Here is a 15,553-nt window from a genome sequence, read left to right on the forward strand (position 1 = left end):
GGAGCTTCCGGTGCGGCTCTGCAGAGACACCCGTGTGGCCCCACCCTCCTTGCGCTTCTCTTTGTCACTTGGGTTGAGAGGCTGAGCTGGGTGTCACCGATTGCACCGAGACGGCTGCACGGCTCCGTTCCGGGAAGGTGGTGGCCGTGCCCGCATGGGCAACGCCCCTGGTTGCCTGCAAAGGCTGCTGGGGTGCTGGGATGTGCCGGTCGGGAGACTCTGAGTCACACCTGTAGAGCACCCTCGCATGGCATCCATCTGTCTCGGGTTCCAGGGTGATACAGTGGACTGGCAGAGGCGGGAGGAGCCGGCCTCCGGTCCCTGGCACCCCACTGGGCCCCTGAGCCCCACCAGGAGTGACCCCAAACCTGCACAGGTCTCCCACCTCTCCAGGGCTAGGTCAGGCAACCTGGTAGAAGCAAGCTCCGTCCCCAGATGGCCAGGCTCAGGGCTGAGGTCAGGACTGGGACCTGTCTTGCCAGCTGAGGCCCTTCGGACCCTCGCACACCATGGCCCTGGGGTCACCCGAGGAGCTGCCAGCTGTGCCCCAGAGAGCAAAGCACAGCTTTTAGAAAGCCACCGCGAGCGGCACAGTGCCCAGGGCCTCCTGAATGACCCCTCTGAGTCTCCAAGAAACGCCGGCCACACAGCCCTGCTCCTCTCTCCAGTCAGGTCGGGGAAAACCCAGACCCAGGGTCACGGTCTCTGCATCCACTGGCTGGCGTGCCCGTCAGCGGGCCGGGCCGTCCGTGTTTGGCTTTTCTGTGGACCAGGGGGACTGAGACTGGTACAGCTGCAGCCCACAGAGCCCTGCTGGGGAGCGTTCTGGCGAGGGCCGCGTCGCTGGCCTGCTGGGGACCGGGATAACTGGAGTCTGGAGTCCACTTTTGGAAACGTGCAGATGAGTGTCAGGCCACGTGGCAGAGGGGTGGCGTCTCCGGGGACTTGCCCTGGCAAGCCCCTCCCGTCCCTTTCTGCCCCCTGTGCGCCTCGGACGGGTGCTTAAAAATAAGCCCTACGCAGGGTGCTGCAACGGCTGGCACACAGCAGTCACACAGTTGTGGACTCTGGGGTGGGGCTGGGGACCGGAAGGTGTGGTGGGGGCAAAAAAGATGGTATTTGAGGGTCACGGGCTTGTTTGTCCCCAAGCCGGTGTTTTCGTTTGGGGCCTCTCTAACTTCAAAAGCCCAAAAATAGGGTTGAACGATAGCCTGGCGGGTAGGGCATTTGGCCCGGGTCTAATCTCCGGCATCCCCAATGGTCCTCTGAGCCCACCAGGAGTAATTGCTGAGTGTGGAGCCAGGAGTGACCTTGGGCACTGCTGGGTGGGGCCCAAAACCAAACAAGCAAAAAAGCCAAAAAATACTAGGATGCCCTAGGCTGGGTTTAGAATCTTTTTTTTCTAGCATTTTTGGGTCACACCCGTTGATGCTCAGAGGTTACTCCTGGCTCTGCACTCAGGAATTACTCCTGGCGGTGCTCGGGGGACCCTGTGGGATGCTGGGGATCGAACCCGGCTCGGCCATGAGCAAAGCAAACACCCTACCCGCTGTGCTGTCGCTCCCGCCCCAAGGTTTTGAATCTTCTGGTCATCCCACCTCACCCCTGCTTGCCTCACCCCTGCCCACTACAACCCTGCCCAGTCACCGCCCCTTAAGTCACCCCCGCCTGCCTCACCCCTGCTCACCTCACCCCTACCCGCCTCACCCCTGCCAGCCTCGCCCCTGCCAGCCTTGCCCCTTCTCACCTCACCCCTGCTTACGTCGCCCCTGCCCACCTCGCTCCTGCTCATCTAACCCCTCCCCACCCTGCCCCTGCTCACCTCACCCCTGCCAGCCTCGCCCCTGCCGGCCTCGCCCCTTCTCACCTCGCCCCTGCCCACCTCGCCCCTGCTCATCTAACCCCTGCCCACCCTGCCCCTGCTCGCCTTACCCCTGCCCGCCTCCTGCTCCTGTCGCTGGTACCCAGTGGACAGAGGTTGCAGTGTAGTACAGGCCTCTCAGTCCCACCCTCTGTACCGCCACCCAGCACACTCTGCTCCCTGTGCACACTCTGCAGCACAGTGCTCTCCCCTCCCAGGCCAGGGGACCCCTCTGACGGCCACTGCTGCCTGCGGAGGTGGCACAGCCAGGCCATGGCTGACTCCGCTCCCGGCTCGCCCTTCAGGGCTCAGGGCAGGGCCACCTGGGGACACGCCCCCTCCCCACCCTTCCCCGCCTCCTGTGCCCACGGTGCCTGCTGGCTTCCCGTCCCTCTAGAATTCTCGGCTCCTCCTTCTGCCCCAGACTCAGGTGCTCGGCCGACTCCGCCTGGGGCATCATTGCAGCTGCCAAGGTTTGCGGCCTGGAGCCTCTGCAGGTTGGTGAGGGCCTCTGAGGAAGAGTTCCGTGTTCGACACGAAAATCAGTTTGGAAAGTAGAGTGGAAAGACTGAAGTTCCAGCTCAGGGAAAGCTGAACAGGGACAGAGGAATTGCTCACGGGCCGGAGCACAAACGTGCTTTGCTTGCTGGAGCCCGAGGCCCAGGCCGTGCCCGCCTGGGGCGCGTTCCTAGAGCATTGTGGGGTGTGGCCCCCAACTCCCACCACCCCCCAAAAGCAACCCATGACGCAAGCATCGCTGAACTCAGAAAAGAATATGGTAATTGTCTGAGCCGCCTCCACTTCGTATGACGGAGAATAGAAAGAATTCAGCGACCTCTTCCCAGAGCTGGTAGAAATGTTTGTTATTGATCGGACAAGTAAAACGATTGTTCGTGTAGACACATTCGCTGCTTTACATGGGTTAGGAAACAGCTTTTGGAGAATTTTCCGGTGCTGGGATCCCACAGCACAGACGAGGTGCCTCACCTCCAGCCCTGCCTGTTTCCGGGACGACAGGCACATTATCAGGAAGGTCTGGGCTTTGATTACTCTGCGTGCACAAACACACGCAGGCCATAAAAAGTCAGGCCGCAGCGATAGCACAGTGGGCAAGGCGCTTGCCTCGCACGCAACCGGCCCAGGTTTGATCCCTGGCAGCCCAGATGGTCCCTGGGCCAGGAATGGCTCCTGAGCTTGCCAGGTGTGCCCCCCCCCAAAAAAGAAGAAATTAAAAATCTTGGGCCTATTTATTATGGTGCTGTTAGTTGTTTTTCGGCCAGATGGAGTGTCGTCTGACCACAGAGAAGGGCCCTTTCGTCCAGGGTCGCCCAGCTGCCCACCCTGCCCAGAGGAACTGCACAGGGCTGGTGCCTGTCACAGACCAGCAGGCTACACCTGGACCCGGGTCTCCAGCTCGAGGTGCCCAGGGCACGCGGCCCCTTCCAAGACTTGCTGTCTCGGAGTCCCGGGCATTGGGCTGCCTCTGCTCGGAGACCCTCACCGCGAGCATCGGGGACCGTCCGGCCTCAGGAGGGACTCGGAGCCGCAGGCCGAGCCCGGCGTGTGTGACTCTGTGCTGACCTGGCCCCGCTGGGTGCAGCAGCCTCTGAGGCGCCCAAGACAAACAGTGGAGCTCAGCAGTGGCCTTGAGCCGCGCAGACAGAGTCGGGAGAACTGGTTTTGGTATCTGGACAGGAAGTCCTCTGTGCCCTGGGAGCCGCGCTCGCTTTATGGCCGTGAGGTTGCCTGGCCGCCCTCCCTGGCCCTCCAGGCTGTTCGTTAGGGGGCACGCTAGGGGTGCTTAGTGGCACTTCCGGGCTCTTCCTGGTGGGGCTGGGGGACTGAGTCTGGACTGACCCTGCCTCTCGCGGGCAAACGTGTCTGCCCATTTGGGCTCAGGCCCCAAACAGCTTATTTTATTTATTTTTTACATTTTTTTTTCCTTTTTTTGGGGGTCACACCCGGCGATGCTCAGGGGTTACTCCTGGCTCATGCACTCAGGAATTACTCCTGGCGGTGCTCCAGGGGGATCATGTGGGATGCTGGGAATCGAACCCGTGTCGGCCACATTGACTGCGTGCAAGGCAAACGCCCTACCTGCTGTGCTATTGCTCCAGCCCCTACATTTTTTTTTTAATGGAAAAACAAGGGCTTCCTCCCAGCTCTGTGCTCAGGGATCATTCCTGGTGGGACTCGGAGGACCCTGTGTCGTGCCAGGGATCGAACCCCGGTCAGCTGGGAGGCGAGTGTCCTGCCCGCTGTCCAGTCTGCTATCCCAGCGTCCGGCTTTAAGAGGCACGGACACTGACTACTGTCAGCGATTTGATAACTGGAAAACTGCAGAGAAGAGGTGAAGAGCAGCTAGCCCCTTCCCCGCCAGAGGGGACCCTGCAGCCCGTTCTCAAGTGCGTGCGCGGGGGTGAGACGTGTGCCCGGCACGCTCTGCCCAGCTCAGTCCCTCCTCCCCGGCTCCTGGGTGCTCCTCCGGCTGAGCTGGGGAGGTGCTGGCGGCCTGTGCGGACTTTGGGGTGGCAGAGTGGACTCTGGCCCTCATCCTCCGGACGCCCCATCACACAGAAGCGCAGTGCCGGCAAGGCCTCTGCCCACGCTCGGGCCACCGCTGACCCCGGCATGACCTGGCCCCCGTTGCCCCCCGAGTATACCCAGGAGCCCCCTGTCTTCAACCCCGCCTCAGGCCGCAGAGTCCAGGCAGTGAAAGCGCCAAGGTTCACCTACACCCGTGCATCCCCCGGAGTGAGCTGCCCTGAGACCCGAGAAGTGCCCAGTCTTGGCAAACCGTGGGTGTGCAAAGAAGAAACAAGGGCCCTCCCCTCCCCCTCTCCCCCCACCCAAAATAACAAGAAAAACAAACAAGGGGTGGGGTGTGGCCAGAAAGGGACGTTCCACTGGGGGAAGATGCGAGTGGGGCCTGCTGTGGGTTCCGTCACTCTCGCTGACCGCTGGAGTCTGCGCTGTGCTTTGTCACAGGATCTCAAACTTGTCGAAGCCCCTCGTTCCCTGGGGGCGCCCCGGGCCTCAAGCCCACTCTGGTGGCCGCGTCTTCTGAAGCCCGCAACTGAGGCAGCCTTCCGTGACAGTTTCTGGAGCCGAGTCTCGGGCTGAGAGATAGTACGGAGTCCGGGCACCTGGGGGCAGGGTGTTCCCTGGACACTGCTGGCCCTGATGCCCGAGCACCGGGGAGGCTGGGCAGTGCCAGGGCCTGGGGAGCAGGTGCGGTGGGGTCTGCTGGGCAGGGATGCAGCCTGGATGCCACATTCATCTCCGAGTGACTGATGTGGCCTCACCCCTGTGTGACGTGACTGACGGGGTCTCCTGTGTGACCTCACCCCTGCGTGTGTGACTCTCCCCCTCTGTGACCCTCACCCCTACATGTGTGACCCTCACCCCTGCATGTGTGACCCTCACCCCTGCATGTGTGACCCTCACCCCTGTGTGACCTCACCCCTGTGTGACCCTCACCCCTGCATGTGACCTTCACCCCTGCTCGACCCTCACCCCTGCATATGTGATCTCATCCCTGTGTGTATGTGACCCTCACCCCTTCTCAACCCTCACCCCTCACCCCTTCTCAACCCTCACCCCTGTCTATGTGACCCTCACCCCTGTGCAGCCCTCCCCCCTGCTGACGGGATGAAGTGTGTGCTCCTTTCCCCCTGTGTGACAGAGCGTGTGGCCCCCGCGGCCTCCCTGTGCGTTGGTGGCCATGGAGAGTTACTCCTGGCGGGCGTCTGGCTCTTTCGGGGGCAGTTCAGCCCCCAGCTGGGCCTCTCCGAGTTTCTGGGCGCTCTGGACTGTGGAACCGCTGCCCGATGTCTCTGACTTCTCTGGGAAATCTGACATTTATCAGAGAGAAAATAAAATCTCAGTCCCAGCTCGAACCACCAACACACCCGACAGCGGTCTTTCGGGATGTGCCCCAGGGCGGCCACCTGCTGAGGAGGAACGGGGTGGGCCTGGGGACCACCAGCAGTTCAGTGATGTGCCCCCGGCTGTGGCACCAGGGACCACCAGCCCAGCAGTGCTGGAGAAGTCGAACCCGGGTTTCATCACTCTTCCATCCCCCAGCCCCTCACTGGGCTTTAAAAGAATTATTGGTGCAGGGACCAGAAAGGGAGAGACGTGAGGTGTTTGCCTCGCGTGTGGCCGACCTGGCTCAATCTCCGGCACCCCATATTGTTCCTTGAGCCCCACCAGGAGGGATCCCTGAGCACAGAGCCAGGAGTAAGCCCTGAGCAGCACTGGGCTGGCTCCAAAACAGATTTTTAAAAACTATTGGTTCCAGGAGTCCAGCCCAGGGCCTCACACCTGCAGGACCTGTGCTGTGCTGGGGGCTTCATCCTGACGCCTGACACTGCAGTCATCGTTCATGCCACCCAGGAATACTTTTGTTTGTGTCTCTGGGTGTTGGGGACATTTTTTTTATTTATTTATCTATTTATTTATTTTTGCTTTTTGGGTCACAGCCGGCAATGGACAGGGGTTGCTCCTGGCTTTGCACTTAGGAATTACTCCTGGCAGTGCTCAGGGGACCACATGGGATGCTGGGAATCGAACCCGGGGGTTGGGGACATTTTAATGGGACACAGCAGCGTGAGGACCAGGGGCTTAGTCCTGCCATGCTCGCTGACCGCATCTGTGCAGCTGTCCAATTCCTCTGAACCGTGAGTGAGGGTCACTCGGTGCTCAGCACGTCACTTCCCGAGCAGTTTCTGTGCCCTCCGTGTTTCTGAGTCCCTTGCCAAGGAAATGCGGCGGGTTGTCCTCTAGAACGTGCCACGGTCTAGATCCGTTTATGATTTCTTTCATCCTCGACTGTTATCTTGCCGGTGATAAAATGGAGTTTTTGATTCGGGGGCCAGAGCAAGAAGTGCTGGGGGCTGCCACCCGCTCTGTGCCTGGGGGGAACGCCTGGCCGCGTCCGGGCACTGTGTGGTACTGGGGCTCGACCCGGGCCTCTGTCGGCCCGCTGTGCTCAGCCCTTTTCTCCCTGGCCTGAAGTCGAGTGCTAAAGTCGCTTGGCGTTGTTCAGCTGCTCCCTGACCCGTTTCGTGTGGATTTCAGGGCCGGGTGTTCTAGAGCACCTTGCCGGGCGTGAGACGTGTACAAGGAGCTTGGTCGGAGGACGTGCTGGGGTTTCCAGCCCCAGAGCCGCGTTCCTCAGCTCCTGGCCCAGCGCCGCAGTGCTCCGCCTTGGTGCCCTGCTTCCTCGCTCTCTGAGAGGCACAGAGCCATCTCCTGGTTGTCTCTGCGGAGTTCTGGGTCGTTCCCAGTGATTCAGAGGCCGCGCGGCGCCAGGATTGCGGGGCTCAGCCGGTGCCCGAGCCCTTCTCGCGCCCCCACTCTGGTGGCTGTTGAACAGCAGGCTCAGGAGCAGAGGCAGCCGACGGGCTCTGTGCAGGCTCCGCGTGCCCCGGGCCCGGGTTCGATCCCAGGCTCTGCCGCCAGCACCACCAAGTGCAGCTCAGAGACTGATGGCACATGGGGCAGGTTCCTGTCCTCCAGCGGCGCCGAGGACCCGGAGCTCCTGGGAGCACTCCAGCAAGTGAGCGGGAGACAGCAGCGCTGCTCGCGGCCCCGCCAGGCCCCGTGGTGCCCGTACCGCTCCTGGACACAGTGCCACCTCAGCCACGCCACGCTCCCTGTGTGGGGGCCACATCTGGGGGGCAGGGATTGGACCGTCTGTGCTCACAAGCCCCGCCCCCACCCCCAGCCCTGCCATGGCAGACTTTGGAGGTGTGTTTCTCGCTCTTGGAAATGGGACGACAGGTTTCTCGGGCACTGGCTTCAGTTTGTAAAGGAGGCAGGTCGACGCGGGTTGTACTGTAGACAGGTGGGAAATGCACCCAGATGCCAGAAATGTTCTTAGACATAAAGGTGGAGAATGGATTCGGCCTGTCCACGCCGTGGCTCTCCTATGTGACCGGGTGTGGTGGCCTTGGTCCTTCTGATCAAGGTGGCATAGTCTTACCTCTGAAAAGTACCTGTGAGCACAAGGCAAGCAAGTCACTGAGTAAAATGAGCTCAGGACACTGACATTCTCTGAAACTGTGTGAGAACTCAGGACACTGTGAGAGAACTTCGGGCACTGTGAGAACTCTGGGCACTGTGTGAGAACTCAGGAAACTATGTGAGAACTCAGGGCACTGTGTGAGAACTCCAGGCACTGTGTGAGAACTCAGGACACTGTGAGAGAACTCAGGGCACTGTGTGAGAACTCTGGGCACTGTGTGAGAACTCAGGACACTGTGTGAGAATTCAGGACACTGTGAGAGAACTCAGGGCACTGTGAGAGAACTCAGGACACTTTGTGAGAACTCAGGACACTGTGTGAGAAGTCAGGACACTGTGAGAGAACTCAGGGCACTGTGAGAGAACTTCAGGCACTGTGAGAACTCTGGGCAGTGTGTGAGAACTCAGGACACTGTGTGAGAACTCAGGGCATTGTGAGAACTCAGGACACTGTGAGAGAACTCAAGATACTTTGTGAGAACTCAGGACACTGTGTGAGAAGTCAGGACACTGTGTGAGAACTCAGGATACTGCGTGAGAACTCAGGATACTGTGTGAGAACTCAGGGCACTGTGAGAACTCAGGACACTGTGAGAGAACTCAGGGCACTGTGTGGGAGCTCAGGATACTGTGTGAGAACTCAGGGCACTGTGAGAACTCAGGACACTGTGTGAGAACTCCGGGCACTGTGAGAGAACTCAGGTCACTGTGTGAGAACTCAGGATACTGTGAGAGAACTCAGGATACTGTGTGAGAACTCAGGATACTGTGTGAGAACTCAGGATACTGTGTGAGAACTCCGGGCACTGTGAGAACTCAGGACACTGTGAGAGAACTCAGGGCACGTGTGAGAACTCAGGATACTGTGTAAGAACTCCGGGCACTGTGAAAGAACTCAGGGCACTGTGTGAGAACTCAGGATACTGTGTGAGAACTCAGGATACTGTGTGAGAACTCCGGGCACTATGAGAGAACTCAGGACACTGTGAGAGAACTCAGAATACTGTGTGAGAATTCAGGGCACTGTGAGAGAACTTAGGGCACTGTGAGAACTCAGGACACTCTTTGGAAACTCAGAACAGTGTTGTGACATCAGCTCAGGATACTGGTCGTGTCATGAGCTCCAGCTGGTGTGTATTGCAGTGCTGAAGAACCATGGTGTGGCTGTCACCTTCTCTTGAAGAACTGGCTGTGCTGTTGATGGACTCTGAGATCTGGTGTTCTCAGGGCCACAGCCCAGGGTTCCCTGTCCCCTTCCCCAGTCCCTCTTTCTTTTTTTTTTTTTGTTTTTTGGGCCACACCTGGAGGTGCTCTGCCTGGCTCTGTGCTCAGGAACCCCTCCTGGTAGGGGTCGGGGACCAAATGTCTTCCAGCAGCTGGTGTCTGCTGGTGCTGCCTTCCAGATCAAACCCGGATAGGCTACATGCAAGGCAAGCGTCCCCCCCCCCCCCCGTGCTATCTCTCCACCCCGCCCCCAGCCCTTGTAAGTCTTCCCCACCCTGGGTGGGGGTACACGCCCCTCTGCCCACCGTCTCCCACGGGACCTGCCTCTGCATTGGGAGGTGCCTGGGTCTCTGCAACCACACAGGGTGACGGGATGTCATCTCTCACGAGGCGCTTTCTGCCGATCTTTAGTGGAGAGGAGGGAGGCTTCTCTGCTTGTCTCGCTCATCAGGAGGGGTGCAGGGTGTTGAGGGCAGACCCCAGCTGGGTGCTTTTGATCCCACCATTGTGGTCCCAGGGGCACAGGCACATGTATGTGTGGGTGCTCTGTGTGGGAGGAACTGTTGGGGTATGGACAGACACTGGTGTGGGTACTGTAGGGGTGTGGGCACCGTTGGGGTGTGGCACTGTGTGGTGTGGACTCTGTCGGGTGTGGGCATTGTGTGGTGAACATGGTGGTATGTGTGTGGACACTGTGGTGTGGGAACTGTGGGGTGTATGTGGACACTGCAGTGTGTGGACTCTGATGTAGATACTGAGTGTGGACACTGGTGTGTGTGTGGGGGCCATGTCTGCTGTGCAGTGTGGACATTGTTGGTTTCGTCTGCTGGACACTGTGTGGTGTGGCCCTGTGTGGCTCTGTGTTGGCACTGTGGTGTGTGTTGTGTGTTGTGTGAGTCTGGAGTGTGTTGGAGATTACTCTGCTCCTCCCCTGTGGTTGGAGGCAGGGCGCCGTGAGGCCTTGGGGCTTGGACACAGACACTGCTGGAGTCCAGCTGCCTCCCGGCCAAGCAGGGGTGAGGATCGTTGGTGGCGCTTTGGGGATGAAGTGAGGTGTACGTCACCTGACCTGCAGAAGCACCCACAGGTCACAGTTACTAGGGGTGATGCCAGTTATGTTCCCCTGATCCACTTACAAGTAGAAAATGGTCTCTTTTAAACTCTGATGGAACGTAAAACAAAAGAAGTTGCAAGACTGATGCAGAGACGGCCAGAGAGATGGTGCTGGGGTTGAGGCACTGCCTTACACAGCCGACTCTCACCCAGACTCGGGCACTGCATCGGGTCCCCCAAGCCTCCGCAGGAGGCCCGGCCAGCCAGCCACTGTCACACTGTTCTCCCGTTGTTCATCAATTTGCTCGAGCGGGCACCAGTAATGTCTCCATTGTGAGACCTGTTGTTACTGTGCTTGGCATATCGAATACGTCACGGGGAGCTTGCCAGGCTCTGCCGTGCGGGCGAGATACTCTCGGTAGCTTGCCGGGCTCTCTGAGAGGGGCAGAGGAATCGAACCCGGCTCGGCCGGGCCGGCCATGCACAAGGCAAACGCCCCGGCCAGCCAGTCAGCAAGCAGAAATCAGGCAGAGAATTGCCGTGTGCTCCTGTTGTTGGTGCTTCCGCTGGAGAACCGTCCTCTCATGTCTGTGCCTCTCCTTCAGGGCTGTCCTTGCTCACGCCTGAGGATGGGGGAGATCGAAGGCACCTACCGAGCCCTGCAGACGCCGGGAACGCGTCTGGGGGCCCAGACAATGCCCGGGGTCGTGAGCACCCTGGAGCTGGGCCAGAGTCTCGGCGCACCCCGCGTGTCCACGGCCGCCAGCACGCGGGAGAAGCTCCTTCCTGTGTGCGTGAAGCTGCTGGACGACACCGTGGAGACATTCGACATCGAGGTGAGAGGGAGGGCTTTGGGGCTGTTCCCTGCTCTATCTAAGGCCAAAGCTGGCTCCACGTTCCATTCTGGGCCTGGTCTGCTCAGCAGGACGTGAGTGCGGCTTGGACTTGCTGGTCAGAGAGAGGCCGAGCCTGAAGGAGGAGGCCAGCCCACGTCTGGGGCCGGCCGTCGGGCGCTTTCCCATCCCCTGTCTGAGAGGGATCAGCTGGCTGCCCCCAGGTGGTGTCAAGAGCCTGGCCAGCGGGTGGCGGGGGCCACGGGCTCCTGCTTGGTTCCTGGGGGAATGGCTGTCCCACCAGCAGCCGGCACAAGTCAGCACAGAGTCAGGTTCCCAGGCTGGGGCTGCCTCGGTAGTGAGCGTCTGCCCTCAGGACTGAGGCCCCCAGGCAACATCCGGCAGCATTGCCTGTGCCTTCTGGGTCCTGGGCTCATAGCCAGAGTGTTCGGAGAGACCTCAGAGTGTGCTCAGGGACACCTGAGGGTGCTTGGAGAAGCCTCAGTGTGCGAGGCAGGAATGGCAGCAGCAAAGACCAGGGAAGGAAATGGGGAGCGACTTGGTTTTTGAGTTCAGCAAGATTACGATGCTGAGCTTGAAAACTCCCTGATACAGACAAAAAAACAGTCGAATATAACACGTATATTTATATATTTAAATAACAATTTTAAAACGTGGTACACTAGAAACTATTTTTTTTCTTGTTTTCTAAATAGCGTTTGAATCCATTTTAGAAGTAGGACCACCATTCATTACGATGTAGCACATTATAAGGTGGGAATAAGGAAAGTTTCAGCCTTTTTACAAGATAAACAGAACTTTGACAGAACAGATTGCATTTAACTCAGATCAATAAGAAGAGGTTAAATGTACTTTTTTTTTTCTTTTTGGGTTACACCCAGCGATGCTCAGGGGTCACTCCTAGCTCTGCACTCGGCAGTTACTCCTGGCGGTACTCAGGGGACCGTATGAGATGCTGGGAATCGAACCCGGGTCGGCCATGTGCAAGGCAAAGGCCCTACCCTCTGTACTATCACTCCAGCCCGAAATTCACAGTTTTGCCCTTGTTATTGATTGGTGCTTAAGTCCCTGTCTATAAATGTTGCATTTAAAATACCCCACTTGGGGCTGGAGCAATAGCACAGCGGGTAGGGCGTTTGCCTTGCACGCGGCCAACCCGGGTTCAATTCCCAGAAACCCATAGGGTCCCCTGAGCACCGCCAGGGGTGATTTCTGAGTGCAGAGCCAGGAGTAGCCTCTGTGCATCGCTGGGTGTGACCCAAAAAGCAATAAATAGATGAATAAAATAGCCCACTAATGTGGCATCTGATGATTTAACGGGGGCAGCAGTTGTGGATGTCTCCCAAGCCAGTACCCCGCCTAAACGAATTTTTTAAATAAGTCATTTTCCTCTTCAGTGAGAAACACGTCCTAAAGCATCTTCAGAAGCTCCTCTTGCTCTCTAATGTCACAGCAGTAAAGACAAGGGTCACCTTGAACTTGCACGGTGGGTTTATTTGTGTTCGGGGTTTCTGTCAGAAGGGATGATTCTCCACGGAGAGGTGAGGCCCGAGTGCCAGAGAGCACGGAGGAGAGAGGGGCCGCCTGGCTGGACGGGGCAGGGATGGTCCCGCACGCATGGAGATGCAGGGTGGTGCCAGTGGCACAGCCTGAGCCCTGAACTGGGCCCCCACTGCCAGGACACTCCCCGGCCTGCAGGCAGGGCCACCAGCACTGGGTGGGCCTGTCAGCCCTGCGGGACACGGGAAACAACACCTGAGTCCGGTGTCTGAGGGCACTTCCTTCTCCCTGGGCCTTTCCTGTCCCCGCATCCTCTGGCTGAAGGTCTGCGTCTCCCGGGCAGCACTGCGGGGTTCTCCCGCCGGAAGCAGGTGTGGGGGTGGCTGACGCCAAGGTCCTTGACGGCCTGGACGCTCGCAGCCTCCCTGCCCCTGAACGCCGCTGCCCCTGCTGGCCTTGGCTCAGGTCCTCAAACTCTGGCCTCCCCCCTGACTCCCCTTTGGCCGGGGCTGGCGTGGGGTGCAGAGCAGAGGGACTCACCGGGCGGTCTCAGGACAGGGGCCTGGTGTCTCGTGCGGGAAATTAGCTCCGTGGGGGCTGAGCCATGGCGCCAGGGGTGGCCCAAGCTAGACAAAGCCAGAGGTTAGGCGGGCTGAGTATCCGCTTTCTTCCCCTGGTTGGTTGGCTGGCTTAGTTTTATCTTTGGGGCCACACCCAGCTGTGCCCCAAGGGCCGCGTGGAGCCGGGGGTCCAGCCGGGCTCCTGCATGCAGAGCCTGTCGGCCCGTGGCACGCTTGCTGGGTGGGAGCACAGCGCTGGGGCACTGGGCCAGGGTTCCGGCGTCCCGTGTGCTTGACAGGGTTCCGCGTGCTTACGTCTCCCCTTCTCCCTCCCCTCCCTCCCCATCCCTCTCTCCCCTCCCCACTGCACCAGCTCATGCTGGAGGGCAGGGGCAGGGGTGGGGGGGTGCCGTGCATCTGGCTCTGCAGGGAGCCTCCCCGTCCCGTCCTCCAGGGCTGCCATGCCTGGAAAAGCCTCTCCCGCGGCTGGTCCGGATGCCAGCGCGGTGTGGGACCGTGCAGAGCCCCTGGCCGCTCCCAGGGGGCCTTTCACTGAGGAAGAAGTTAAGATGCGTCTGCCCTGCTTCCGCGCTGACTCCGGGAACCCGCCCAGTGCCCTCCCGGGTCCCACCTCTGCCCGGACTCCCGGGACGCCTTCCCGAGTGCGTCTTCCCCCGCTGGGGGTAGGGCCTTGGTGGTTCCGGGCGCGGTCAGAGTTTACTCCTGGGGGGGCTGGGGGGCCCTTTGGGGTGCCGGGGCTTGGACCTGGGCTGGCTGCATGCGGACAGATGCCCCCCCCGCCCCCGCTCTCCCGGACCCCGGCCCCGACTTCTCTTTCCTGAAAGAACTCCAAAAGCCTCAGCCCTGATCTGCAAGGGGCGTGGAGCCAGGAGACTTGGCCACTGCCCCCGGGAGCCGCGGCTGCCGCGGGCCAGAAGAAATAGTCCGGATTCCTGAGCATCGTGCCAGATGTTTGTCGTTGCTCCCACAGAACATCCTAAATATGGCCAATCCGCCGCCTTAGAACTTGTTTTGGTCTGCTCCTCGCAGGGGAAGAGTGGGTGGCAGCGTCCGTCGGGGTCTGGCCTCTGCAGACAGCTGCGGGTGTGACTGTCCCTGGGGCCCAGGAGCGGGGGGCCGGAGACAGTGTGGGGGGCTTCGTTTCTCCTCACTGCTGTCTTGGGTTTTTTGGGTTTTTTTTTTTTATGTTTTGGGTGGGCTGGAGCAATAGCACAATGGGTAAGGTGTTTGCCTTGCACGCAGCCAACGTGGCCGACCTGAGTTCGATTCCTCGGCCCCTCTCAGAGAGCCCGACAGCTACCGAGAGTATCTCGCCCGCACGGCAGAGCCTGGCAAGCTCCCCATGACATATTTGATATGCCAAACACAGTAATGAGTCTCACAATGGAGACGTTACTGGTACTCACTCGAGCAAATCGATGAACAACAGGATTTTTGGGTCACACCCGGTGATGCTCAGAGGTTACTCCTGGCTCATGCACTCAGGAACTGCTCCTGGTGGTGCTCAGGGTACCATATGGGATGCTGCAGATCGAACCCGGGTTGGCCGCGCCAAGGCAAATGCCCTCCCCGCTGTGCTATCGCTCCAGCCCCACTGCTGTGGTTTTGATGCTGCCAGAGCTTCTGCACCCACCTCGAAACACACGCGCACACATACAAGTGCTCACACGCACATAGGCACATAGACGTGTCCACACGTGTGTATGTGTGGACATGTGCTCACACAGCCTGTGCATGCAGAGACATACGCATGCACACATATATGTGCACACTGGCATACATGCATAAACGTGCACAGATGAACGCACCAGCATACATGGGCACGTGAAGACATTCCACTCAAGCACAAATGCACGCCACACGTGTGTGAACACGCACAGGCTCGTGATCCGCACACATGTGCGCACACACACAGTGGGCACCTCCACATACGTGTACCGTGTGCACGCACATATGCATGGGTGCCCAAAAGCACACGCATGCGTGAGTCTACAGCCCACACGTGCTGGCACATGCCCTCAGAATGCCGCCTGAGGAGGAGCCGGTAGCCACGGACGGGCAGGGAAGAGCCCGGCCTTCCCCTGTGTGTCATGGGGAAGAGACGCCCCCACCTCAGGTCCCACGGAGCATAGCCCTGGGACTCGGCCATCGAGGGGGCTGGAGCCTCTGGGGGCTTGTCCCATGGCCGCCCCCAACAGCCCAGGAGCAGAGGCATCTCTGCGGGGGTCCCCCGTCACCTGCATGGGGTCCCACACTCACCTCCCACATGGGGAGGGCATTTGCCTTGCACGCAGCCAACCCAGGTCCAGTCCCCGGCATCCCATAGGGTCCCCAAGGTGCCAGGACGGATCCCTGAGCACAGAGCCAGGAGTCACCCCTGAACATCGCTGGCTGTGGCCCAAATATAAGAATCTCCCCGGCCGGGGCCCTGGGAGGAGCCCCCTTCACTG

General features: G+C 59.7%; 2 protein-coding genes across 2 annotated transcripts in view; both read left to right on the top strand.

Annotated features, from left to right (window-relative positions):
* The window catches only part of SNED1 (sushi, nidogen and EGF like domains 1), a 537,305-nt gene that overhangs the window by 147,251 nt on the left and 374,501 nt on the right, over positions 1-15,553 (top strand). The gene's annotated exons all lie outside the window — the stretch shown is intronic.
* FARP2 (FERM, ARH/RhoGEF and pleckstrin domain protein 2) overlaps positions 10,779-15,553 on the top strand; it is a 58,959-nt gene continuing 54,184 nt past the window's right edge. Inside the window, exon 1 of the mRNA XM_056108291.1 lies at positions 10,779-11,004. Within this exon, the coding sequence (XP_055964266.1) occupies positions 10,798-11,004 (207 nt within the window). The 5' untranslated portion in view covers positions 10,779-10,797. The remainder of the gene's footprint in view (positions 11,005-15,553) is intronic.

The sequence above is a fragment of the Sorex fumeus genome, unplaced genomic scaffold (assembly GCF_029834395.1).
Source record: "Sorex fumeus unplaced genomic scaffold, SorFum_2.1 ptg000207l, whole genome shotgun sequence".
NCBI classification, from domain to species: domain Eukaryota; kingdom Metazoa; phylum Chordata; class Mammalia; order Eulipotyphla; family Soricidae; genus Sorex; species Sorex fumeus.